The following is a 26,838-nucleotide window of genomic DNA, read 5'->3' on the forward strand; positions in this document are numbered from 1 at the left end:
AGAAACAGTTGGCAAAGCTAAGGAAGCTGATTAACAACCTGTAGCTGGTCAGTGAGTTATAAATAACAGGGGAGCACTATAGATCTATTATATCAGGTCAGGTGCAGTACGTCTTGTGGCTGCCTCTTCCACCCCTATCCCTGCTGTGTCAACGCTTAAACCATTGAGGCCACTGCCACCCCCATACACATTTTTTGGCATTATTAATTTAGTTAAAAACAACATTTTTTTGTACCATCTCTAAATGCAAGTAGAAATTTCGCACAAGTAAAAAAATTGAATAAGTGAACCATCCACATCAAATATTACAAGGTTGGCCAGATCTTTAGACCCACAATGGTTCCATAGTAATAACTATGTATCCTAATTTTGTCTTTTTTCCAAACAATTTTTAACCCTTTTTTCCATGCCATTGAGGTAGTGTTTCTTTGACAAGTACAATTTTATTATAGTTACCTATTATCTTCGATTGTCTATCTTTGAAGATTTTTGTCACTCAGAAGCATTTTGCCAGTATTTGGATGATTTCAGTCTTACTAAAATAAATCTTGGAGGAAACGGGGCTTTGTACATATTATATATAATGGCATAAAAATGGCAAAAAGGAGGGAAAACTCAGAAGGTGGGGTTGAGATAGGAAGTTGGTGTCTAAGTGGATGGAGGTCACGATAGCTCAAGTGGTAGAGCAGCGGCGTATCAAGCCGAAGATCGTGGGTTCGAATCCCGCTTGTGACGCTGTCTTTTTTATCTCAACTAAAAACCTTAATTAATTGTAATAAATTATATATAATACTGATAGTTTTGTACCTAGTGTGAAGAGTGAATGTATTTATTGGCATGAATGTAAAGTGTGAGAGGGCCAATGGTGGAATATTGAATAACTTATCGAGCGTCAATTATGTAGTTAGGTGTAAAGGGTGATGGAGGAATATTGAATATTCCACCACTCTGAACGGTATGTAAATAAGAATATATTAAATATTAAGTGTGAATGAATCTAGGAGCACAACCTCGACAACTGGACAAGCAAGACCAACACCCGAGGTTGGTGATTCTTGTGGCCTGCTGGTAATTTGTTGTAAATTACAAAAGCTGGTATTAGTGAACTGCAAAAAGTGTTATGCACAATTCTGCATACGTGTATAAATTTGTATAAATCAGTAAAAGGATGGATTGTTGAAACTGTATGAGTGTCCAATTTTTAAAAAAATTAAATATTAACTTTCTTTAAAACTTAGTTTTAAGCTTGTCTTGATAATTCGGTATTTTCATAATGTAATGACATAATAAATCTAAAAGTATATAAATGTTAGTACAAAATATATTTTAGCGGTTACACAAAATTGAAAAAGATGTGTTAGAAATAGGCAAAATTTCAAACTTATAAGCAGATCATCGTCCCTCTTCTAAACAAACACAAATTTACACACATATGAACAGTGAAACGTCTGCCAGAGAATTAAAAAAAAAAGAAGAGTTCAAACAGTTTATTTACACTTATATACAAAGGTTTAGAAAAAAAAAAATACAATTTTGAAAATTTACTTAAAATTAACGTATCAAGACATTTCAATTTTAAAAGGCTTACTTGAAACTCAGGAATGATGATACGTCTTACTTTTTTCAGCCGATTATTTTTTCCACACGTCAGCTGGTTATTTACAAGTCCATTTATCCTATTAACTCTGTAAACATTATTTACAACAAAGTAATATATAAATATCCTAAACTATACGTCTTATTGTTGTAACAAACATTTTACGAAAAAATTGCAAAAGGGAAAGAACACTAATGATTGAACAAAAAATTACAGCCATTACAAACTGAGGAAAGAATATTATAGAATCAACAATCATTTTTTTTTTTTTTTTGTGATATTGAACATCCATTGTCCTAGATTTTGTGACATTTTTAAGATGTAAAAATCTCTTGGACATGAATCCTTTGGCTTTTTTTTAATCCCAAAACCTATAAAATTTGAAGAAATGTAAAAAAAAGGTTTATAGTACGAGTAAAAATGTAGAAATAAATTAAACCCTAATGTATTTTATATCTTATCCAAAATTGAGACACGTCACCATTTATCACATAAAAATTTGAACCAAAACACGTCAAATTTTTTAAAGGTAAAAATAAATTAACTTTCTTTCAATTCAAATGCCAGTCAGGTCGACAAAAAAGCTAAAAAGCTCCTCAAAATTTTTGAGAAAGATATAAAATTACAATTTACAATTGAACAAACATTGTATCAAATGGACATCTATATGTATAATATAAATATTTCAATACACAAAAAAAAGATTTCCTACTTTTTTTCTTTATTAAAATACGTGGAAATTTCTCCCTTGTGAGTAAAAAAAAACAAAAAACGATTACACTGTGTTGGTATCGCAATTAGATTTTTCACTACAGACCTTTCATTCTCGTCCTCGACAAGCTAATTTTGGGTCAGCATTTGAGGCCGGTGTTTAAGCATGTGTTCAACAAAAGGACGTTTATAGTTGGTCTTGAACTTGCAGTACGGGCAGTCGTGGCTGTGGCAGGTGATGGGACACTCGTGTTCGAAGTGGCGGAAAAGCGAGATCCACCGGCCGACGATGGTGCCGCAGCCTTCACACTTGAAAAACCCTTCCTCGTTTTTGTGTTTCAGCATCCGCATCCTCACCACCTTCCTCCAAGTGGACCGCTTTAATATCATCATCTGGTTCGTTTCTGCGTTCAAACAAAACATTGTTCAATTTGTTATGGACAAGGAAATCGGAATGGGAGAAGGAAGGAGAGAAAGAAGGGGAATAAAAAATAATAAATAGAATAAAGAAGTTTTAAAAAAGTGAATAGGGTGGTTCAAATAAAAGACAGTTTGGTTTCTTTTCTTTTTTTAAAATTATCATTGTTTACAATCACTTTTTTCCTTGTTTCATGATTACAATTGGGACAGATAAATAAATAAATGGTAAAATTAAAAAAAAAATTACAAAACACAAATTTGTTTAAAGAATATACTTTTTTAATGAGGGTATTTCAACTATGAAGATATATTAACCCTCAGAGTGCCGGTGTTTTCGAAAGAAAAAAAATTGTATGTATGGTTCAAACACAGGGCTGTCGGATTTTAACCCGAGATGTTAATCTTACAGTGATGAGCGCCGTGTCAACACCAAAACTGTTGTGGCCACCGACGCCCCCGAATATAACTTTAAGCTTTTCAAATGACTTAAAATAATGAACTGTTCGACTTGCGTGAAATGTAACTTTCCACGTTTAAAATCAAAGCCATCCTTTTGGATCAAATGCCCTTATTTTGGCGAAAATATTCCCTTTATAGATTCTCTCCAAGCCTGAAAACAAAACGGAAGAGTATCAGTTCAAAACGAATCATACAAATAATTGTAAAAATGTTATAGTTACCTTTTCGCCTAGTTTAAAATGACTGGGGAATGTCGAGCGCCATCAGAAATACAACAAATATTTTATATACGTATATATTTTTAAAAGAACAAAAACAAAGAAATAATACAATCGAGAAATAATCACTCATACATCAAGTTACATTTTAGCTGCCTTGTAGCAATAAAAAATACCGAGCCATAGTCGACTAGAGTAAAAAAAAAGTTCATCAAAAGAGCCGCTGATGGGGAAAAAAAATCATGTTTAACGCAGAGGTAATACTGCACAACATTAAAAAGTTCATTGATGATTATTATTGACATCAATAAACAAATAACTACAAGAAGAATCTATGGCGATTAAATAATAATAACAATAATAAAATAAAAAAATGAAAATCCAAAAGAAAGTGAAAAAAGATTAAAAATTTTAACTAATTTAGTTTTGTTCTATATGATCATACAATTTAATGTAAACCATGGATGCTAAAAAAAAAAAAAATAATAATATTGAAAAAAATTCTAGATAAAATTGAATGTAGAAGTATTCAGACGGAAAACAAGTTTTGTTTAAAATTCAAAAATAAAATATAAAAATTCACAGGCTTTGGATTTGAAAGAAAAATACCCAGGTTTCTTATTAAAATACAATAATAAAAAAATAATAATAATAAAATAATGGAACAATTGGTAATACTTAAAGGTTTTTTCTTTTAAGAATGCTTCAACTTGATGTGTCGCGATAACAGGTTGTTTTTGATAGATTTGTAAGGGCAGAGCGGGCATTTAAGTTGAGGTTCCCGACCGCATTCGGTCGCCAGGTGACGTTTCAAGTGTCGCCTGTGCCTGTATAGTTTACCGCAGAATCCGCACCGCACTGCCGCCTCCTGTACGTAGCTGTGGTCTCGTTTGACCCTGTCGCAGTCTGAATCGGGAACAGAAAGAAAAAAGCTCGATTAACACATCTCAAACTACATCGTCCACAATTGAGAGGAAAAAGATTTGTATATACAAAGGGATAAAGGGGGTTATTTCTTATTTAAATCACAATTCTAATTTTGAATTTTTTTTCTTGTAAAGCAACAGTTTTTATTCTCCAATTGAGCAAATAAAACTTACAATTAATTAATGACAAATCACAGTTAAATCATGGTATCTCTTGGTTACATTAAAATCTCTTTTGAATTTATATAAAAAAAAAATTTTGTTCAAATTATAAAATAACAACACAACAAAAATCAAACCATAAAAACATCATTGCACACTTTTTTTTTTTAACTTTCGTGTTATTAGTTTACACATTTTGGCACACATATAATTCAAGGCACATATAAATAAAACAATTCAAAAATTTGTGCCCAAGAATTAAAATTATAGACAATTTGATAATCCTCTGGTCTTTAAAATATTTAGAAATAAATAAATAGGCGTAGGGTTTGATAGGATAGGAACATGGAAGCACCACCACTGTAAAAAAATATCCTCTTACTTTTAATTTTCTTTAGAAATAATTGGCACCCATCGTTCTTCATTTACGCGAACAATAAAACTGGTAGGCATATTTAAGAATCCCCCCCCTAAAAATTAATTTAACAGATGCAACAAAAATTAATAAATTTTAAATAAGTTAAATAATCAATAATAATTAAAAAATATTTAACTGACTAAGCGCTGGGCAAAAATAAATTTGAGTTAACACATAATTCATGATTTATCAATTTATCACAAAATTATCCTGCAAAAAATCACTGACATAGCCTTCTTTAGCTTTTATGAACTTTTGTTTTTATTAAATACTATTGAAAACATGCAGTACATTACCGGTGAAAGCTAAGTTTGTAATAGAGACAAACAAATGAACAATTTAGTACACAACGAACCACAGCAATGACCTTTTTTGGTCAAACTTAAAAAAAATAAAAAATAAATTACTGGTAACTTATTAAACTTTAATTGTTTCTTTTTTTCTTACTTAACACCTAAATTGAATAGTTCATTGATAACTATATGAAAAAATTTAAAAAAACTATCCGAGTCCAAATTCTATACACAACAGCAAAACAAAAGGACTAAAATATAAAGACTATAAAAAAATTAAAAAAATTCAAAGGAACAACTTTATGTCATTTACGCTCGGGGATAGACCGTTCGGGGTGGTGCTTCCTTATATGGACGCCGAGGTTGCCCTTCTGCTTCGATTTATAATTGCAGTACGGGCAAGGGTGCGTCGGGGCTTTGCCCCCGCATTCGAACTCCTCGTGGCGTTTGAGCGTGCTCTTCCACCGATACGCCCTGCCGCACGTGCAGCATTTATAGAGCGGCCAGGTCCTCTTGAACGAAGGCCACATCCACGCAAGATCTGAAACGACAATTACAATATAGCACTTCTGTCAGGCCGTCGCTGGCTGGTTAAGTGCAGACGTTATTGACACACACCATGGATCTTGGTTCTGGTTATTGTTGCAGTTTTCAGTAAAAGAAAAACAAATGAATCCCATGAAAAAAAAATCTTCTTTATTTGAAATATTTCTGAGAGATCAGAAAGACATAAATACACTATTTATTTTGCTTTTCAATGCAAAATCAAACGTTTATTACATAGAACAGGAAAAAAGAAACAGAATAAGAAATATCCCTTAAAAACGAAAGTGAAGAAGAGAGGAAAGAAGGTTTTTCTGAAAATAAAATAAAGTTTTTTAAAAAAATTGTTACATATACCATATTTGTACAACATCTGCCTTCTGATTACTAAGTTTGCTACTTTTTAAATAGAAAAAAAAAAATAATAATAAACCTGAAAGTCAAATTTAACGAAAGTAATCAAATAAGATGATAACATGCAGAGAACAAAAAATCTCTTTGCATCTGTAACCAATAAAAATATTTATCAGTAACATGATTATTAATAAATTCACACTGCTTACTCCTATCTGTGTTACCAGATTTGGCTAGATTTTAAATGTTATTCTATTTTGTGTTAAATTATTTTACAACACAGAAAAAATATATCAGTTTATTCAAAGAGAAGCATAGTTCCATTACAACGACGGAAAATTTAAAGAAATTAAAGATTTAATATGTTTCTATGATAGCATGGATAAAGGATGTAAAATCATAACTATCATGCAAGGATATGCACCAATAGAAAGTGATAAACACTAAGAGAAAATAAACTCATTAGAAAAAGAGGCAGGTTGACAAAGAATACGTTAGATATTTTACAAATCTCTCAGAAAGGGAGAAGGAACTCCTCTACTACAGCAGGCAGGAATTGAAACAGGAAAATAAACATACAAGAAAAAGAAGCATGGCAAAAAATATGCTGATGGAAGACTCAACAAACAAATAAAAATTATATTAATCCATGTATGTTCATTGGTCACAATTGTCCATATTAATTATTTCAATTAAATATTCTTTTTATCTAAGGTTTTCACTTGAGATTAAAAAGTGTGTACTGAAAAAATCAATATAATGAATGTCATTATTGAATAATACTTAATTAAGGCTTAATTAAATTTTTTAAAGTGATTTAATACTATCAAACTAACCGTTCGTTTCTCAGTTTATAATAAAAGAAGTTTCTTCAAGGCAGGTAGATTTAATTGACAGAACGCATGCATTAAATTGGAAAAAAATTATTTGTGATTTTTTGAAGATCATGAGATGCAGTCTTACGTGATGTACGTTTAGAAAAACATTTTCTTTTTTGCGCCAACGTTTTGATCTTTATTTAGATATTCAGACACACAACCGTGACACATCTACACGCAAAACCCACACTTTGAGCCCTGAAGATGATCTAAATAATGATCGAAAGTTGGCACAATAAAGAAAATGTTTTTCTAAACCTACATCACACAAGACCGCCTCACGATCTACAAACAATAATTAAATACCATCCTTTTTAAAAAGATAGTTCCTACTCACAGCAAGTTGTTTTGCAACGATCCGGATTTCGAGCTTCAGGTTGTAGAACCTGATGAGCTAAAAGCTCGAAATCCGGATCATTGCAAAACAACTTATTGTGAGTAGGAACTATCTTTTTAAAAAGGATTGAACACCGCACTCACTCCACCATTCATTATTTCTGTCACTAAATTCTACACATAATGATTTGTCTGTGATTATGAACGAAAACCTTTTCTATTTTATGTTTAGAGGTGTTTTATAATAGAATAATTGACTTATTTCAAATAAAATTTACATTGAATTTCTTCTGACTCACAAATCCTATTAATATCTTTATTATCTCTATTATCGTGATATCATAAGAGTGTGAATTTATAATCAAGAAAGTATAACTGAATTAGAGAATGAAGGAAAATTTCACATTTATTAGTAAGCGAAAATCAGCTATCTTAGTTCATATGCTGGTACTATTATTTATTATGCTGAATTCAATGTCAAAGTGATCTTCCAATAAGTCCCTTTATGTGGCGATAAATATACTTTTGTATGCTAACCAAGGTACTGGGTCATTTTCTGGAGCACATTTCTCCCTGGCAAAATTCTGTGACACTCGCACCAAGAAATAAATTCTACATGCAAGCAATCCATAAAAAATATTAACTTCTTAATAATTTATTATTTCCTATTGGATGTGATTGTGGCATCGGGTCCATCTTCCGATTTACGCTAAAGTTAAATTAAAAATAGGCATTTGCTGCAATGACTGCCATGAAAAAAATCCACAGCACCCTAAGCGTATTGCGTTTTATCCAATATCTGTTTCGACCCAGGAAGCTTTCTAAAGGAAAAATCATTTCAACCCAGGAAGCTTTCTAAAGGAAAAATCGTTTCAACCCAGGAAGCTTTCTAAAGGAAAAATCGTTTTGACCCAATAACAGTACATACTGAAGTAACTATGTCAATCTATCATCATATAGATTCACATTAGCAAATCGATAGATAATAGTGCATCCCTAACCATCCGTACTGATTACAAGATCCATTATTGATTAGAAAGTTCAATGGAAATTCGCAGAATATGGACGTAGACTAATGCACGGAAACTGGTGAGTAGCAGCTGAACGCACCATCGAGATAAGTAATGGGTTAAAATAAGGTTTGTGTGCGTGTTATTTCCAAAATTGGTAAGCAAACCATGGTTGTCTGTGAAAGAAAGGTTTCTTTTCCACTACTGACCGTTTGAAAATGGGTGTCATTTGTTCGTACTTATACAGAAATGGCTTGAGACCTACCCAAAATTGTGGAACGTGCGATATCTATGAAAATATGGAACACATATTCTTATTGTGTATAGAGTAAGACGAGCAAAACTTTTAGAGAACTTAGTACATTGTAACGACTTAACAAACAGTTTTCCATAAACACAATAGTTGCGTCAGGTAGTCCTTATATATAAAAATAGTGGTTGACTGACAGACATTGCACAGACCAAACTACTGGATCAAAAAGTCTGAAATTTCGACAGTGAATTCCTATAATGACATGAATAGCTGCTAAGAAAGGATTTTTTTAAACTACTTTTTTTCTTCTGAGAGATAGGGGGTTGTAAGTCTTGAGGGAGTTAATATGGGTGGGACGTGTTATCCCCTGGAACCAGAGGGATGTGGACTTTTGCTTCTTTTTTTTATCTATCAATATCAGCCAAGGTCTAAGACAATTATTATGCATGTGTGAAGAGTATTGTGAAAAAAGTCTAGAGGCGACAATGGGATTCGAACCCATGACCTATCATCTACAAGCTGAGTCTTTCAGGCTAACCACTGGGCTACCGCGGTGCCCAATATTAATTTTGATGTAAATGATTTTTATCCACATCCCCGAAGAGTTCACAGCAAGAAAGATTAAGTGAATATTTCAAGGATTCCCTTCCTTTCCCATTGTGGGCTGGCTTTGTCGGGTCTCTGGCGGCCTAAGCGTCCCGCTGCTGATATTACCCGGAGATCAGTAATAAATAAAGCCATTAAATAAAAAAAAAAAAAAAAAAAAAATTGTTATACAGGGAGTGCATGGGTTGAAACGAGTTCTAGAATATTTGTTTTGACCAAAATCTGGTCATCTGATAAACAAACCCAATGTAGGTTCAGCATTTGTCGAACATGTTGAAAAGGTAGATTAAGACTGGAAATTCACCCTGCTTCTGCTACAAAGACACAATAAATTGGTCAAATTGACCGTACAAATAATTTCGATTAATTATTCTTTTTATGTAAGGTCTTGCTTGTGATGAAAAATTTAGTATCACGAGCGGGATTCGAACCCACGACCTTCGGCTCAATACCCCGCTGTACTAACCACTCATAATGGCTCAACCAATATAATTTTTTAATAAATGGATTAATATTTAATAAGTAAAGACGTATCACTTCACCAACAGCTCCCCATGGCCACTTCATAAAGCGCTGAGAATCGAATCCTGATTACACAACATTTGAAAAAAGGCAAAAAGAGGTAAAATTCGAAAGGTTGTGAGAGGAGAAGTTGGGTCAGAGCAGATTGAAGTTACATAGCCCAAGTGGTTACAGCAGCGGCGTATTGAGCCGAAGGCCGTGGGTTCGAATCCCACTCATAACACTAACTTTTTCATCTCAACCAAGGATCTTACATAAAAAGAACAATTAATTGATATAATTAATACAGTCAATTAGACCACTGAACATAAATGGATTAATATTTACTAAGTAAAGAAGTATAACTTCACTAACAGCTCCCCGTGGTCACTTCATACATCGCCAAGAATTAAATCCTGATTACACAACATTTGAAAAATGGCAAAAAAGGGAAAATTTGAAAAGTTGTAGGTTGTGAGATGAGTTGATGCCCAAGTGGATCAAAATCACGATAGCTCAAGTGGTTAGAGCAGCGGCATATTGAGCCAAAGGTCGTAGGTTCGAATCTTGCTCATGATGCTAGCTTTTTCATCTCAACCAAGTACCTTACATAAAAAGAATTGATATAATTAATATTGAGGTCTATAATTGAAATTATCTATTACATTGAATGTGAGGGTAAATCCATAAATGTTCGTTGAATTGGTAAGGGTGTTTTTTAAGCCACCAGGTTCCCAAGAATGAATATTCTGAATGTTACTTGGTTTATCCAATGAAAATTTATGATGGATGAAATATTGAGTTTTTTGTTTTGTTTTTGTTCTTTTTTGTCACTAGACGATTTTATAGCCTGCTTTGTTAAATGTTTGTAAGTGATTTTTGCCTGTTTGGTGTGTGTGTGTAAATATTTCAAAAGAGGATAATTTAAGCTAGGTTTAGGTTTTTTAAGCTTGAATTCTTGGAAAAGCCTGGGTGTAAACTTGTGTAAATAAGACAAGAAACAAACCAGCAAGTAAGAAAAAGAAGAAAAAAAGGTAAAACGTAAAAGAACTGTAAATCGCTGTGACCGGCTCGTTGCGAGGCGTATTTGCAAAATCGGCCGGGCCTCGGTTGAAAAAAAATCGTCTACTTACGGCCCCGGATCGTGTAAAAGGGCTTGGAGGCCGGGGGCGGTGGCCGGAGGCGGAACGCCGCCTCCTCGCAAGTCGCACCTGCCGCAGCGTCGAGCGTTTACCCCGAGACGGAGACACGGCAGAAAACCAAGAGTTAACCTAGCACACTCGGGAGTCGACGCGTAATGCGGGCTGCGTCCGACAGGGGGCGGCGCTCCCACGGGCCACGGAGGAGCCTACCCCTCCTTCAAATCTTCCCTTTTGAGAGGTATTTTAAGGGTAATTTACCCGGAAGCCAGTAATGCCAGTCTAATTCAGGATTTGCAAACTATTACATTTGAACTTTTGAAGCGTTTACCATCTCAAATATAAAGTCAAAACGATATTCGAGGTGTCGTAATTTTTAAATTTATCCAACCAAAAGATTAATATGCCAAAGTTTAAATTGGTACTGGTACTTGCAAACGGAATCAACTTCCGGTATTCCATTGGCAATGGAATCGCTCCTTTATTTATTTTTTACGAGGATATTTCAACTACCAGATTGTACGACTTTTTTTTAGAATAGAAATGCTTTTTATTTCTTTTCCTCAAAAAAAAAAACGTACAAATATGATCTGTACAAAAAGCATATAAACATTTGAGATATCTGTCTTCAGAACTTGGCATGCATACTATGTACATTATAAAAGGCATTGAATCCTATATTAAATAAACTACAGAGAAAGAAATATTTATAACTCATAAAAACTATTAATAAACTATTAATAGTATTCAATTTAACATTCACAAAATAAATAGTATATTTTTTTATAATATATCTAAATATTCAATTATTATGCAATAACTTTTGTTTATAAAAAGTTTAAACAAGAAAGGACCAAGAAATGAGCCTTGAGGAACTCCAGGACGAAATATTTTTTGGATTGTTTTTGGAGATTTTTGGTCTCTTTCTTTTGGTCAGAACAGAGGAAAAAAATCAATTAACAAACTTGGCAAATTTGGCTATGTTTACCAAGCAAATAGAGAAATTGTATCTACGTTTACATTTCCTTCTATTGAAGAACATTTTATTATTTTTGGCACCAGTGATCATTCTCGTTGAAAAGGCCAATAATCTTCAATAACAATCCCAAAAATATGAGCCTTTAGGAACTCCAGGATAAAATATTTTTGGGATTGTTATTGGAGATTATTGGACTATTTCTTTTGATCAGAAAAGGGGGCAAAAGCATCAACATTTGGCTATATTTACGAAGCAATTAGAAAAACTGTATCTCAGACGGTTTGCATTTATACAAATTGGGCAATATAAATTCATGGTTTTACATTAAACATTTTTGAGCTGTTCCACCATTTTTCATACATTGAGGAACATTTTATTATTTTTGACTCTGTTGTTCAATGTTGGTGAATTTTGTTAATTGTTATGTATCATCTATGTTGTAATTGTTAAGAATCATCTATGAAGTTCAAGATATTGTGATTAACAGCAAAAAATGCTAAATTAATATGTGGAAAACAAGAAGAAATTTGGTTTATAAAAAGTTTAAACAAGAAAGGACCAAAAAGTGAGCCTTGAAGAACTCCAGGATAAATTATTTTTGAGATTGTTATTGGAGATTATGTTCCTATTTATTTTAGTCAAAAAAGAAAAAGAAAAAGCTGAATAATCAAATTGACAAATTTGTCCATGTTTACGAAGCAATTAGAAAACTTGTATTACAATGACGTACAAGTTATTGGTCAATAAAATTTCATGATTCAATTTTACAACATTTGAACTGTTTCACGAGTTTTTATTTTTCGGAAGCCTTCAGATACGGCCCACTTCGTTTTTCATATGGGAATTTTTTAACATTCCTGAGTGGAAATTTGTACAAAACTTAAATCACAATGGTAGAATGTAATACGTTTATATTACATTATATTGAGGAACATTTGATTATTTTGCCCCCAGTGATCAATGTTGGAAAATTTTGTTAAGAATCATCTATGAAGTTAAAGATTTTGGGATCATCAGCAAAATATTCAAAATGAATAAGCAGAAAAGAAGAAATTTCATCGATAAAAAGTTTAAACAAGAAAGGACCAAAAAGTGAGCCTTGAGGAACTCCAGGATAAAATATTTTTGGGATTGTTATTGGAGATTATTGGCCTGATTCTTTTGGTCAAAAAAGAAAAAAAAACTTGTAATCGAATTGAGGAAGTTGGCCATGTTTACCAAGCAATTAGAAAACTTGTATGTAGGATGATATGAAGTTTATGTAAATTGGTCAATAAAATTTCATGGTTCTACACGAAAAATTTTGGACTGTTCCACCAGTTTTTATTTTTCGGAAGCCTTCAGATACAGCCCACTTCATTTTTCATATGGGAATTTTTAACATTTTTTAACATTCCTGAGTGCAAATTTGTACAAAACTTAAATCACAATAGTACAATGTACCATGCTTACAAATTGGGAAATATAATTTCTTGGTTCTACTTTAAACATTTTTGGACTGTTTCACCAGACGGTGGCTCTGGCCTATGAACTGATGGAAAAAAAAAAAAAAAAAAAAAAACCTGTTCCACCAGTTTCTATTTTTCAAAATCTTTCACACACGGTCCACTAAGTTTGTACATTTCTTTATATTGAAGAACATTTTATTATTTTTGGCATCATTGTTCAATGTTGGAGAATTTTGTTAGGAATCATCTATGAAATTCAATATTTTGTAATCTTCAGCAAAAAATGCAAAATTAATACGTGGAAAACAAGAAGAAATTTTGTTTATAAAAAGTTTAAACAAGAAAGGACCAAGAAATGAGCCTCGAGTAACTCCAGGACAAAATATTTTTTGTATTATTTTTGGAGATTTTTGGACTATTTCTTTTGATCAAAACAGAGAAAAAAATGTACTAACCAACTTGACAAATTTGGTTATGTTAACCAAGCAAATAGAAAAATTGTATCTATGTTTACATTTTCTCGTACTGAAGAACATTTTATTACTTTTGGCACCAGTGATCAATCTTGGTGAATTTTGTTAAGAATCATGTATGAAGTTAAAGATTTTGGGATCATCAGCAAAATATTGAAAATAAACATGCAGAAAACAATAAGAAATTTCATCGGCAAAAAGTTTAAACAAGAAAGGACCAAAAAGTGAGCCTTGAGGAACTCCAGGATGAAATATTTTAGGATTGTTATTGGAGATTATTAGCCTTTTTTTTTTTTTTTTGGTCAAAAAGGAAAAAAGCTAGTAATCGAATTGAGGAAGTTGGCCATGTTTCCAAGAAATTATAAAACTTGTATTAGGAATATGTGAAATTTATATAAATTGGTCGATAAAAATTCATGGTTCTACTTTATAAAATTATTGAACTGTTCCACTGTAGCATAAGTCAAAGTTGTTGTGAGGCTTTTTTTCCACTGTGGACGTATAAAGGATGTATTTTCACGTGGAGTGAATTATTAAGAAAAAATAAAAAAAAAATCAACGATTTATACTTCGAAAATATGCGGGAAGCGCGGCGATGTGGTGTATGGAGATCCATTTCCTCCATCCCCACCAATATTATTTGTTTGTCAGTCTGTCTTTTGTGTTGGGGCAAAGCCAAAATGGTGAGATGTCCCTTTCTGAAATGAAGACCTTTGGAAGCGTTTCGATGTGAGTGAGATGTCATCGCTAAACCTGTTGAAGGGGTACATGTCAGAGGAGGACACGGAAGCAGAAGCAGAAGCAGATGAACAGCACAGGTGAGCCTCAGACGACCCACTCTCTTCCAATTAATCAGCCCTTTTTTCTTCAAATTTAAGCAAACTCCCGTTGCCAAATTCGCTGAAGAGAGTCTTTCCCAAAGAGGAAGTCGAAGACGACCCAGAGAAGCACGATGGCAGAGTTAGGAGTTACCCACACCAAAGAGGCAACTGGAATTCTCTCGTATACATACCTTGTAAGCTAACGTAATCATCTCTTTACGATTCAATGACAGTTCGTTTTTTTTCTTCCTAGACCAAAGGAATCCTCCCTTTGATCTTCTCTGCGACCAGATAATCGAGTTCTGCGAGCCGGAGATCGAGTTGAAAAGAGTCGAGGAGCCGCACATCAGCCTTACGAGGACGTTTGTTCTTCTGTACCACTGGATAGACAACTTTGTCTCGGCGGTTAAAGGCTCGATCCAGACCTTCTCGAGGTATGAGAGACGATAAAAAACATTGACAGTAATTTTATGGCAATTGATGAAAATTATTTGTGGCTTGACGGTTGTTTCATCTCATTCAATACACTTTTTCTACTAAATTTGAAAGAAAAAAAAATGAATGTATATCATGGAGAAAGAATTTATGGATTTTAGATTAATAGTTACAATTATTTATCTTTATTAAACATAAGAAAAATGACAATGATTATTCGGAGATCATGAGATGCGGTCTGGTGTGACATAGGCTTTAGAAAAGCATTTTATTTATCGTGTCAACGTTTCGACCTTTATTGAGATCATCTTCAGGGCACAATAAATAAAATGTTTTTCTAAAATATACCTCACACCAGACTGCATCTCACGATCTCCGAATAATCATTGACTAACGGTCACTAAACACCACTCAAAAATGCTAATTGTGCTTTCAAAGAATTTATGGACATGGATCTCGGATCTGTCTGCCAGAGGTCGTTGATTAAACAATCCGAAAAGAAAATAATACAGAATAAAGTAAAGTAATAAGTATTCTTTTCATGTAAGGTCTTGGTTGAAATGAAAAAGTTAGCGTCACGAGGGGGATTCGAACCCATGACCTTCGGCTCAATACACCGCTGCTCTACCACTTGAGCTATCGTAACTTTGATCCACTCGGACACCAACTCTCCATCTCACCTACAACCATTTGAATTTTCACTCTTTTTGCCATTTTATATAAAACGAATAATGAATTGAAAGAAGTGACTTGGTAAATTTATCACTAAAACGTAAATGGATTAAGATAATAAGATTCGGTGGTAGGTCACAATAGCTGAAGTGGTAAGAGCAGCGGCGTATTGAGCTGAAGGTCATGGGTTCGAATCCCGCTTGTGACACTATCTTTTTCATTTCAACCATGCCTTACATAAAAAGAATAATTAATTGTAAGAAATAATTTGGTCGATAGACCACTGAACATAATGGATTTAAGATAATAATAATAGCCTAGGAAATAAATTGAAAGAAAAGAAAAACAGGTTATATAATGCAAATCAAAAATTAACTCATATGTAAATCCATGGCTAGCTTAATGAATTAAGGGCTGCGAATTTGAGCCACTCAAAAACCGTAACAGGTCAATTCTGAGGAGAGTGAAACATCCGAGATGCAATAACCGAATCTCACCCAAGGGATGAGCACTACGCCAAGAAATGGAATACAGTTTTAAAAGAATGCAAAATGCACAAAGAACAGATTCCCAATTCCCCTCTAATCCAAACAGCCGAGTTTAAGTAAATGCAAAATCTCACTTCTTAGCTTCATCTATCTAGCAAAATCTATCTTCTTAGATTCATTGAGCCCAAAAATTGTCTTCATGTTGGTCGAACAATGCAGGAGAAATTTGTACTTTGTAAAGGGAGACATGCGTAGATGTGTGGACGCATGACCGGCAGTCTTCATGATGTTGTTTTTTATTTTAATTATTATTATTATTTAAGCTCAAATCTGCACATGCACAAAGTAGAGTTGAGCCACTTCTCACAGTCCATAGCTCCACTCCAGCTTTTGTAATGTACAATAAATTACTGGAAGTCCTCGAGAATCACCCACTTTGGGTGATGGTAGTCTGGCATGGAGGCCACCGAGGTTGGGCCCTAGGTGCTGTAATTCAGCAACACATCTAGATCTATCCACACTCTCACTCACTCTTAAATACTTCTTTCCTATTTACATTTCTACTGAAATTCAGACGTCAATAGACTGCGTCAATGGGACACGGTGCAAGAGTTCACTTTCAGACAATGATAAATGAATATGGTGCCTCAATTTAGTATACAGCCACTAAAATCTAAGAATTAACTGGGTACTCCAAGTAATTTTTTGCTGTGTTAAGGATAATGACCGTCGTTAGGATGCTAACTTAGCTAAGTTTAGTTAAACTGTTCAAACAGCACTACATGTAGCTACTGCTGTTACTTCCGATTCTTGAATTTCGGGAGGGAACTTAAAAGAAATGGGAAGGATTATGGAGAAGATAGTGACAGAGATGGTTTTCCAATTACTTCAAGAGAAGATTATGTCAACCTGCTAAACAAGATGCTTCTGATATCTGAGAGAGAAGTTATGAGAAGTTCAAGATCGCCTTAATAAAGCGTATGAAAGAGCGAAGTTACAATTTGAGATGTCAAATGAACATTTATGCTGGTGGTATTGTGTGGAAGAAAAAACATGGAGCTATCTGACGAGAGTCGGTACTACACAGAAACTAGCTCCAAAATTTCTTCTGTGTAGGATCAAGATCTTCAGTCATTGGTGGAGAGCATGGAAGGTCAATCCCTTGGTTTGTGGCACACCAAATACTTGAAAATCCATCCTCCCTGGACCTTAAGACGTATGAATAATATATTTTTCACTCAGGATTCATCCAGAGTAAAAAGGAGAATTGTTACTGAATAATAAAAGTTTATAAACAGCTGAATGAGGACCACCTTGATTGCTAGGTGAGACACTAGCCCCATTATTATTATTGTTTTCCTGCTGGTCTGGACTTGAGCCTGGATAATTTGGCTCTGGTTTTGATTGCACCTGTGACCTTGGGTCTCGGTTCAAACCCAACATCCGTTAATTTATTTTTTCCTTTTTCACATTTAATTTTATTCCCCTCTCCTTCCTTTACCTTCATTCTTATTTCGCGCTCAATTAATTCCTCCCACTTTCTCAGCCCTCTCACACTACATATTCATGCTAATAAATACATTCAATCTCAACATACACTAGGGAAACAAAACTAAAATATGTAATAAAACGACCATGTATCCTCCAAAAATCAGAACAGGAGGCCCAGATGTGGTCAAGCACTAAAGTGGTTTTGGTAAGAATAAAACTTTACACCTATAATAGTAATTTAATTGACTAGAGTAAACAAAAGCCATTTTGGTCTAATTGTAATGTCAATCTAGATTTCTTAAGAAATTTAAAAATACATATAAATCTTCACAATTTTCATTAAATTATACCTAAATTTTAAGTTCATGTAATATTTAAATAAATATTGCTTAAAAATTGTCAAAAATTGATTTTTATCATTATTTGCAGGTTTGATCTTCAGTTTGACGATCTGAAGGTTTACTGCAACGAAGAGGGCACTCGGACTTTCCTCGCCCTCGCGGTCGGCTTCGGCAAGATGGAGATTACCAAATCCGTTCAGGTTTTGGACAAGTGCCTAAGTGAATATAAGCTGCATCCATTTTACAATGTAAAAAAAAATTGTTTGTTTTTAAATAATAAACCTCTTTGTTGATTGTCTTTGAATAACTTTATAGGAGGCATCGTTTCACATGAGTATCTTGTGGTGCCTTGGAAACAAAAAGTCTGAACTCGAAGCGAAACTGCCCGAACTGAACAAAGTATTCGAAGCGAACGTCAGTGACTCACTCGATCTCACAATCCCTATCACTTCGTATATTTGTAAGATTGGCAACAAAATCTATAACCTAAAGCTATTGTGATTTATATTTTGTACTTAAATTATATATTTTAATTTACCCTCTTGTATGTGTGAATTATGTTGGAACATAGAGTAATTGTTATCCTGAATCATATTTTCATTGAAATAAGTGATATTAATAATAAAATACCTATTTGTAAGTGAAATCTTCTTTATCGCCCCTAATACCCTTTCCAATCTTTTTATTTATGCTTTTACCCTATGTCTAGCTATTTCATTTTATTTTTTAATATCATACTAAGATACTACAAAGTCCTTGGAGTACTTAACGTCTAGACTGTAGATCAGACGGGTTTCCTCAGGCTTCGTACTTTGTGAGGCAGTAAATATAATTTGCATGTAGGGTGTTATAGACATACTCTATAATTCACTGAAATATATGGAATTTTGGAAAAAAAATAAAGCTATATTTGTTATTTTTATTAAATATTAATTTAATAAAATAACAAGGGGCTCTCACATGCTTATAGTCTTCTCTCCCTAATCTGGATTTTAGTTCTCCAAACATTCCAGTAATCCAAATTACAAAAAAAAAAATTCAATATGTCAGAATTTTAAAGGAAGCAAATGAAACATTATTGGGGGGGAGTGAATGAATGAGCAAGATTTAGAGAGTGAGTGAGAGTGAATGAAAAAGAGTGAGTGAGTGAATGAAAAAGAGAGTGAGTGAGTGAATGAAAAAGAGAGTGAGTGAGTGAATGAAAAAGAGAGTGAGTGAGTGAATGAAAGAGAGAGAGACTGAGTGAGTGAATGAAAGACAGAGTTGAGTGAATGAGAGGGATAACAGGTGAGTAAATGAAAGAGAGAGTGAAAGAGGGAGAATAAGTAAGTGAATGAAAAAGTGAGTGAGTGAAGGGAAGAGATATTGAGTGAGTGAATGAGAGAGAGAGAGAGGTGAGTGATAGGAAGAGTTCACAAAAGACCATGACCATCTTAAACTATACAACTTTTCAAGAATTTCTTCTGTTCAGTAAATCCCTCATTTCCTTCACTACTACAAGTGAAATTAATATTCATTAATTAATTTATCTAAACTTAATAATCAGTCTACATTTCTCTTGGGTTAAGTATAGCACTATATACATATATACCTACTGCTTAAAAATGGGAGAAAAAGTGGAAGAAGCAATGAAGAAATTATTAAAGAAATGAAAAAAGAGAAAATTTCTAAACAAAAATTGGCCACAGGTTTTGAGTAAGTAATAATAATAATGTGTCATTGAATTTTTTTTTGTTTATGCATGTATATTTTTAACATCCTCTGTGGGGGTTTTGGTGGCCGTAACGGTTACGGTTTTGACCCGGCTCATCACTGGAAGGAGATATCCCGGGTTCGCAACTGACATACCTACAAATGGGATTTTTTTTTTCAAAAACACTGGCATTCCAAAGGTTCATATAATATCGTAGTTGAAATATCATTGGAGAAAAAAAAAAGATCCTCTATAATTCGAATACCCCCTGCAGTGATTAATTAGTTCGTTTTACTAAGAGAGCACTGAAAATTCATATTTAAGAGCTGTTTAAAGGGGTTTAAAACCAGTTTTTTCAAAAATAAATTCTTTCAGTGATTTTACAGGAAATTCTTTTGAATTTTGTAACTTTACATACATCTAATAACATTTAATCCCATCCTACATAATATTTTGTTTATTTACATAATAATGTTACATATTTTGTGTTTATTTTAAGCACACAAACAAACCTACAGATATATAATAACTAAAACACATGCACAACAAATGCAACATACATTTAAAAAAATAAAATAAAAAAGTCTCAGCTTCTAGCTATTCGCCCATTGGTAAAAATATTTGTATACGGGTTCAATATTTCAATAGGCGATCTGTAGTCTCCTCTCATCAGTTGTAAATTAGAATCAATCATAATTTATACTGATGATGCCTCACTTTTATCAGGTATGATCATTGTGTGCTTGTTAACTGTGATTTTGCAAGTCACATGTATGCTTTACCTATCACTTTAATCAGTTCATAAAACTTCAACAATTTATAATACAGTAGACCGTAGCGATAGTTGAGTTTTTCCTTTTTAGGCCCCTAATAATTTTTTGACATTTGTTTCAATTTGTGCATGAACACACTTAAAAAAAAGTATTTTTTTGCCCTTTTATGTACATAAATTAATACATAACATTGACGATAGGCACACGCGATACAGAAATGTCTGATTGGTATGCAGATAAAGGAAAACCGCCTGAAATTCAAGTGTTTCTTATTATATGCAGTAAAATATTTCAAAGCATTACCTGTACGACTAAGATTTTTATCGAAAATGATTATTTTTTGGCCAAAGGGAAATGAAAGATTAAAACAATTTTTAGAATCTTTTGAGTCCAGGTGTGGAATGAAAAAAAGAACCATAATCATGAATTATCATTTATTTAGATATAAATATGAATTATAAATAGGAAGAAAATGATGAAGTTCTTTCTAATGAGTGGAGAATGGTTAACTTTTTATAGTTTAAATTTTTCTCAATTGAGAATAAAAAATAAAATTTTATTGTATTATAAAAAAAATCAACAAATTAAATTACAGATTAAAAGAAAGGTAAAGAATTTGTTCAGAAATAATCAGCAATAGTGTATCGCCATGTGTTGTTGTAGATGATGCTTGTGTTTGAACTTTTTTTGACAGACATTACAGGAAAATCTCGGGCTGACGCCGCACTCGAGCCGGCTGTGGCGTCGCAGCGACGTTTTATTCATGTACTGTCGGCCGCACAAGTTGCACACGAAGCCTGTAATCATAGGGCAGAAAAGAAACGAGGAGTTACATCGTTGTCTTGCTATACGTTAGATATGACAGTGTGTTGGATTATTATGTGGTTTTTCAGGTGAAAATGGTGTTTGAAATATTTTTGGCAATGGGCGCACTTGAACCTTGGCGCCACGCCGCATTCGTAGCGAATATGCCTCTTCAAAGAGCCAGCCGTTAAATACAAACGACTGCAGTTTTGGCATACATACTCGGATTTCACACCTGAAAAAAAAGCAAGTATGTTAAACAAATGCAATTTCTTTTTTAACTAAGAGTTTTCTATGGTTTAAAAACATGATAATTAATTGAAATAAAAACAATTAAAACAAATTCATTTTATTTTCCTTTTTTTAATATATACTTATGTACATTCTCTAAATGGGTAAAACATTCAAAATAAATTTAAAAGCAATAACATAACGGTTTTTTTCCTTTATAAAATATATTATAACAGTTAAACATTTTTTAAGAGCACTTTAAGGACACAACAATTCTCTTTCACCAACTTTATTTCATTACACAACATAAATTTTATACTTCACAAATTTGCTCATAAATGTCATGGTCTTAATGATCAAAGGACAAAATGATTTTATTTTTTATATATAATAAAAATGGCTTCATCACTGTTTTATTTTTATCAAGTTTATCAAGAAAGGAAAGAAAAAATATTATTATTGGATAGTAAAATATCCAGTAATAGAAATTTTTCTTTCAACTGAAATGCTTTTGCCTCTTTTAATTCTTAAAATTGACATAATTCTAACAGGCTTTTTTTTATTGCGAAAATTTGGCGCATTATAAATAGAATGATTAGGAACGAACGAAAGTCATCTATTTTCATGAGATCACTTTGAAACTGAGAGATTCGATGTGTAAAGGACTAAAACGTTTTTTAGTCAAATCGCACGTCTGAATTTAATCCCTACAAAAAAAAGAATAAAACAGTGACAAATTTTTCATCCTACAGTGTTGATAATCTTAGAGGTAACTTTAAACCATTAGTAAAGAGGTAGTTTTCCTTTTATTTCATTTTTTAAATATATAAATTTATTTATATAATTTTTATTAAGAGGTATATTGCTATTCTTGTCGTTAAACATATTAATTACTTAGTACAAACAAACAAAGATTAAACAAGGACTAGTAAAACGAAACAATATATTTTACTTATTTTTTTGGTAAAACTAATAATCTAATCTAACATCACAGCTATATTCTGTTTACATTTTTCACTTCTTTTACACTTTTATTAGATATTTCTTAGTAAATTCTATTTTAAAAAAAATTAGTCTGACTGAAAACATTTAACAAACAAAAACAAAAAAGAAAAAGCTCTTTCTTCATTAGTGCAACAGAAATCAAGCAATTCATAGGTAACAGATTTTTTTTTAAATTTATTTACAATAGTTAACATGTTTGGTTTTTTAAATTTAAGTACTTTTTATAAAAACTTTCTTATTGTCGTTCAAGTTTTTGAAATTCTGACTATAGAAGATGTTTGGAATGAATTAAAAATGGAACATATAACTTAGATAAATATTGGCCTTTTACTTAAAGATACATGAAAAAAGGCACTTGATTCATGTTAAAAAAAAACATGTATTTATCGATGCATTGACTTTTAACTGTTTTAATGATCTCAAACATCTTCATACAAAGGAAAAACAAATCGATAAACGCGAATGTCGGGTAAAAATAAATAAATAGAAAAAACTTTTACCCTTTGAATCCTTTTAAAAAAATTTCCACTTTAATCGATATTTTTTTAATGATCAGTCTAATGGTCGGCAGTAGGTCAGGGCCTCACCGGTTAATGTGCGTCCTCATATGGAGCATGAGGTTGTGCTTGTGCTTTGACTTCTTGTGGCAGATGGGACACTCGAACTTGGGGTCGACGCCGCACTCGAATCGGATGTGCCTGCTCAGCGAGTGTGGCCTGGCGTAGCCGTTGCCGCATTTTGGGCAGGTGAACTGCGCCTGATACAGCTCCGACGCGTAGTAGCCTCGCCGGCACCCCTTCGGATCTAAACCGAGCCGGAAACAGAAACAAAGAAAAATACTAAATCACGAGAGAAGGCTGTTGGCGTATTGTCAAAAAAGCAAATTAAAAAAATTGGGACATGCGTTTCTAAATTTGAGTTGCTCTGTGTTAAAAGAAAACAAAAACTGGTATAGGACTTTTCTGTTATTACTTAAATTAAATAGAAATACTAGGATTTTTTTCAGGCTAAAAATTTTTAAGATGCATTGATTATTATTTTATTTTTATCATTTCTACATAACATTCAAAATTTTTTTTCATATATTTTTCCATCAAGTGACTAGATGTTTGGTAATTTTTTTTTTTCAAAATTAGTCCACTCGGTCTCCACTTTGTTTACTCCGTTTGCCTAAAAGAAAAACAAGAATTACATATGACATCACGTTTGGCCTTTTTAAAAGTAACTTACAAACTACCCGATTTAAATAAATCAAGCCAAAGTACAACTGAGTTTACAGTTAAACAAGTTAAAATGAAAAATTGATCAATTTCAACTTCTGAGATATAATGAAAGTTAAATATTTACTGAAGAATGATATTGTATCGTACTCACAAGTTGGCAATAATTATTATTATTTTTTTTTTTTTTAAATAAATAAATGCAAGTGAAAAACAAAAACAAGATGATTCTAATTAGATCTGAGAAGTTTTATGAGCACTCCGATTATTTTATAATCAGTTTATCTTGTAAAAACAAAACAAAAACTCAAGTCAAATAGGGGAATTTGTGTCATTTAAAAGCACTATCTTTTTTGCAATAAGTATTGAAACAATATCAGCACAGATTATTATTGTAACTTTCAAATTATGATAATGGAAATATTTGTAAATTGGAAAATAAAATGAACTTTAAACTGATACTTAGTCATGTTTCATTTGTTTTAAATTATGGCTTGTATGCAATTTTAACGATTCGAAATAATTATTTGCCTCGTGTCGACTTGCCTAGTGTTTCCCGGGTTTCTTCTTCAACTGTGAACAGTCGACGAGGTGTTTCAGGAGACTGGACGCTGTCTGCGACTTGTACTGGCAAGACGGACACTTGAAAAACGTTCCTTTTTCGTTCGTTTTTGGAACACCGTCAACTGAAAGAAAAAAAAAGAAAAAATGCATACAATTAAAGCCTGAAATTAATAAGCTCAACGCGCTTTATAATTTTAAATTTGCCAGTGTGGCTTACCTGTTCAGGCGTTATTCAATAAGTTTTATTTTTTATGGGCTTACTTGCAATAACTGGTAAAACAGTATGAAGTTTTCTGAACGAAATCTTTGCTGTTTGAATCAAAAGGAGTATTTTTACATTTTTTTAAAGGAATTTTAAAAAAATATCTATTTAAAATTTTTATTTCAATACAGTGAACACGTTCATTTTACATTTGTATAATATTTTTATCAAAAGCCGTTTTTAATCATAAATAGCTTATACTTTTAAATAAAGCTATCCAACCTTTATAATTAAATAAATATTAATTTTGAAATATAAAAACTAATATCGTGGGTATAAGAAGGAACCAATACAACAAAAACACAAGGTAAAAAAATTTTGTTTTTTGGCCCAGTCGTAGAAAGTCACAAATTGAAATGTTTAAGACGGCAGTGTTTCACGAAATCACTTTTGTAGAAGGATTTTTTGCCGCAGATGGAGCATATGAACTGAGGCTGCTTCCCGCACTCGTACCGCATGTGGCGCCAGAGTGTGAATTTGGTACGATAAACCCTAGGACACTTGCGACACACGAAGGTTTGGTCGTGCAGCCATAAACGCTTCACCTCTGAAAATAAAGTATTTCAATACACATTCTTTTTTTTTTTTTTTTGCTTCAGCCCACCTTGTCCAACTCGTCAGCTGAGAACGATCATCTTTCATCCTTGGATTGTTTAATTAAAACTAAAGATAAATTAATACAACTTGCGTTCGAGTTGGAAACCGTCTTGGATTTGTAAAACTGGCACCCTTGCAGAATCATGCTACCGGGTAATGACAATTGGAAAAAAAAAATAGATCAACCCTATCGTAACTTTTAAAATCATTTTTTATATTTTACATTTGCATATTTTGATTTAACCAATGAAAAATAAAGATAAATTTGTACAATAAAATTTCATTTTTTTTTTCATTTGTTGACAGCTTCGACTTTTACAAAAATCAACAACATACATTATCGATACATTTACAAAATTTTGTCTTGACATTAGGTACGTATAACTATTTTCTCTTCTTATGGCTTAAGATCAAAATAAAACATAAAATAAGCCAAAATTTTAAAATTTTGTCTTTCAGAACTGTGGAGTATGAAATTTTCATCCTAAATCCTGTATAAAATATTGATGCATTCCAATTAACTTTTTGCATGGTATGTCAATTTATGTATAAACCCGAAGTTTTATTTAAAAAATAATACGTGAGTTTATTCACTCTATCAAATAAGTTTTTTAAAAGAAATAATAGAATTTGATTTTATATAATTGTTAATAAAAGTTTGACCAGTCTTTACTGTGAAATTTATTTTTTCACTTTGTATATTGTGATTTTGGAAGAATTGTCTAAAATAAGTTTGAAAATTTTGTTATGCATTGAAAGGTGTTCTGATAAGACTAAATTTTTTAAAAATGTGACAGGTTTATCAGTTGTATGCATCAAATGTCTGTAATTGGAACAAAAAATAAAGAAAATGCAAAAGTAAAATAAAACTTAGACACAAAAAATAAAAAGTATAAATGAAAAACCTGTACAAAGATTTCATAATAAATTTTAATACTTCACCAGTTTTACAATATAAAGCAAAAAATACATATATTCGATCACCTAACTAAAAATAGAAATCAAAGATCCTAATTTACAAAAATATTTTTGATTGCATCACCAGTTGCATCAACCGGAGACGTATGATGATCCGTCGTCTTAACAACTATAAAACAAAAATTTGATTTTTTTCCACCATAAGGCACACAAGAAATTAAAAAGGAAAATTTGATTTTTTGAGTTTTATAAACATAAAAACTAAATTTTTGCAATGAGAGAAAAATGAGTATTTTTATCACGTGAAAAGGCAATCAATTGCTTTCCCTGAAATAAAGTAGAACTAAACAAAAATTAAATAAATCTAAAAGAAGTTGATTCCCTGAAATGTATGGCAGTAAAAATGAGCAATTTCGTGCTTTTTAATACTTTTTCTTCTTTAAAAAAAAATTAAATTAAAATAAAACACCGGTTTGTTGTACAGATAGCACGATTTTCTTTCAAAAAGAAAAGAAAAATGAAAAGAAAAATAAATAAATAAAATAAAAAATAAAAACTTAACTTAAGTAAAGCTCTTAGAGAAAGTGATGTAACATATAAAAAGTAAGCAGAATAGCACAGAAATACTTACAAACTATATAAAAAAAGTAATAATAAATAGGAAAAGAAAATGTACAAAAGGTGCTGTATATGGCACTCAAACTAAATACTAAACAAAACAAAAAATAAAATAAAAACTCCCTGAATTGTTAATATCATACAAATATTCTGAATATATACAAAATAGATTGTATTTGAT

General features: G+C 32.3%; 1 protein-coding gene and 1 long non-coding RNA gene across 4 annotated transcripts; one reads left to right on the top strand and one right to left on the bottom strand.

The window, feature by feature from the left end:
• Window positions 1–1,472: 1,472 nt before the first annotated feature.
• Window positions 1,473–11,046, bottom strand: LOC106667342. Of its 3 annotated transcripts, XR_002909874.1 has the most exons (4): window positions 10,819–11,045; window positions 4,084–5,745; window positions 3,136–3,430; window positions 1,473–2,712 (listed from the first exon to the last, which is right to left on the bottom strand). It is a non-coding gene; the product is annotated as an uncharacterized LOC106667342 (long non-coding RNA). The 3 variants fall into 3 exon arrangements; XR_001340545.2 differs by lacking the exon at window positions 3,136–3,430 and having other exon boundaries at window positions 10,819–11,042; XR_002909873.1 differs by lacking the exons at window positions 1,473–2,712; window positions 3,136–3,430 and having other exon boundaries at window positions 3,467–5,745; window positions 10,819–11,046.
• Window positions 11,047–14,345: 3,299 nt separating this feature from the next.
• LOC106667341 (U6 snRNA phosphodiesterase) lies at window positions 14,346–18,517 on the top strand. The gene is made up of 5 exons (XM_014395234.2): window positions 14,346–14,542; window positions 14,603–14,739; window positions 14,799–14,979; window positions 18,061–18,220; window positions 18,288–18,517. Exons 1-5 carry the CDS (start codon window positions 14,463–14,465, stop codon window positions 18,471–18,473), a joined length of 744 nt encoding a protein of 247 aa, XP_014250720.1. The 5' UTR covers window positions 14,346–14,462; the 3' UTR covers window positions 18,474–18,517.
• The last annotated feature ends 8,321 nt before the right edge of the window (window positions 18,518–26,838 follow it).

The sequence above is a fragment of the Cimex lectularius genome, unplaced genomic scaffold (assembly GCF_000648675.2).
Source record: "Cimex lectularius strain Harlan isolate CLEC.00 unplaced genomic scaffold, Clec_2.1 scaffold10, whole genome shotgun sequence".
NCBI classification, from domain to species: domain Eukaryota; kingdom Metazoa; phylum Arthropoda; class Insecta; order Hemiptera; family Cimicidae; genus Cimex; species Cimex lectularius.

Excerpts from the sequence above, each read along its gene's own strand:
- LOC106667341 (XM_014395234.2), top strand. The coding sequence starts at position 14,463 with ATGTCATCGCTAAACCTGTTGAAGGGGTACATGTCAGAGGAGGACACG. Across the intron at positions 14,980-18,060 it reads TCGATCCAGACCTTCTCGAG|GTTTGATCTTCAGTTTGACG; the intron begins GTATGAGAGACG and ends CATTATTTGCAG. Across the intron at positions 18,221-18,287 it reads AGCTGCATCCATTTTACAAT|GAGGCATCGTTTCACATGAG; the intron begins GTAAAAAAAAAT and ends ATAACTTTATAG.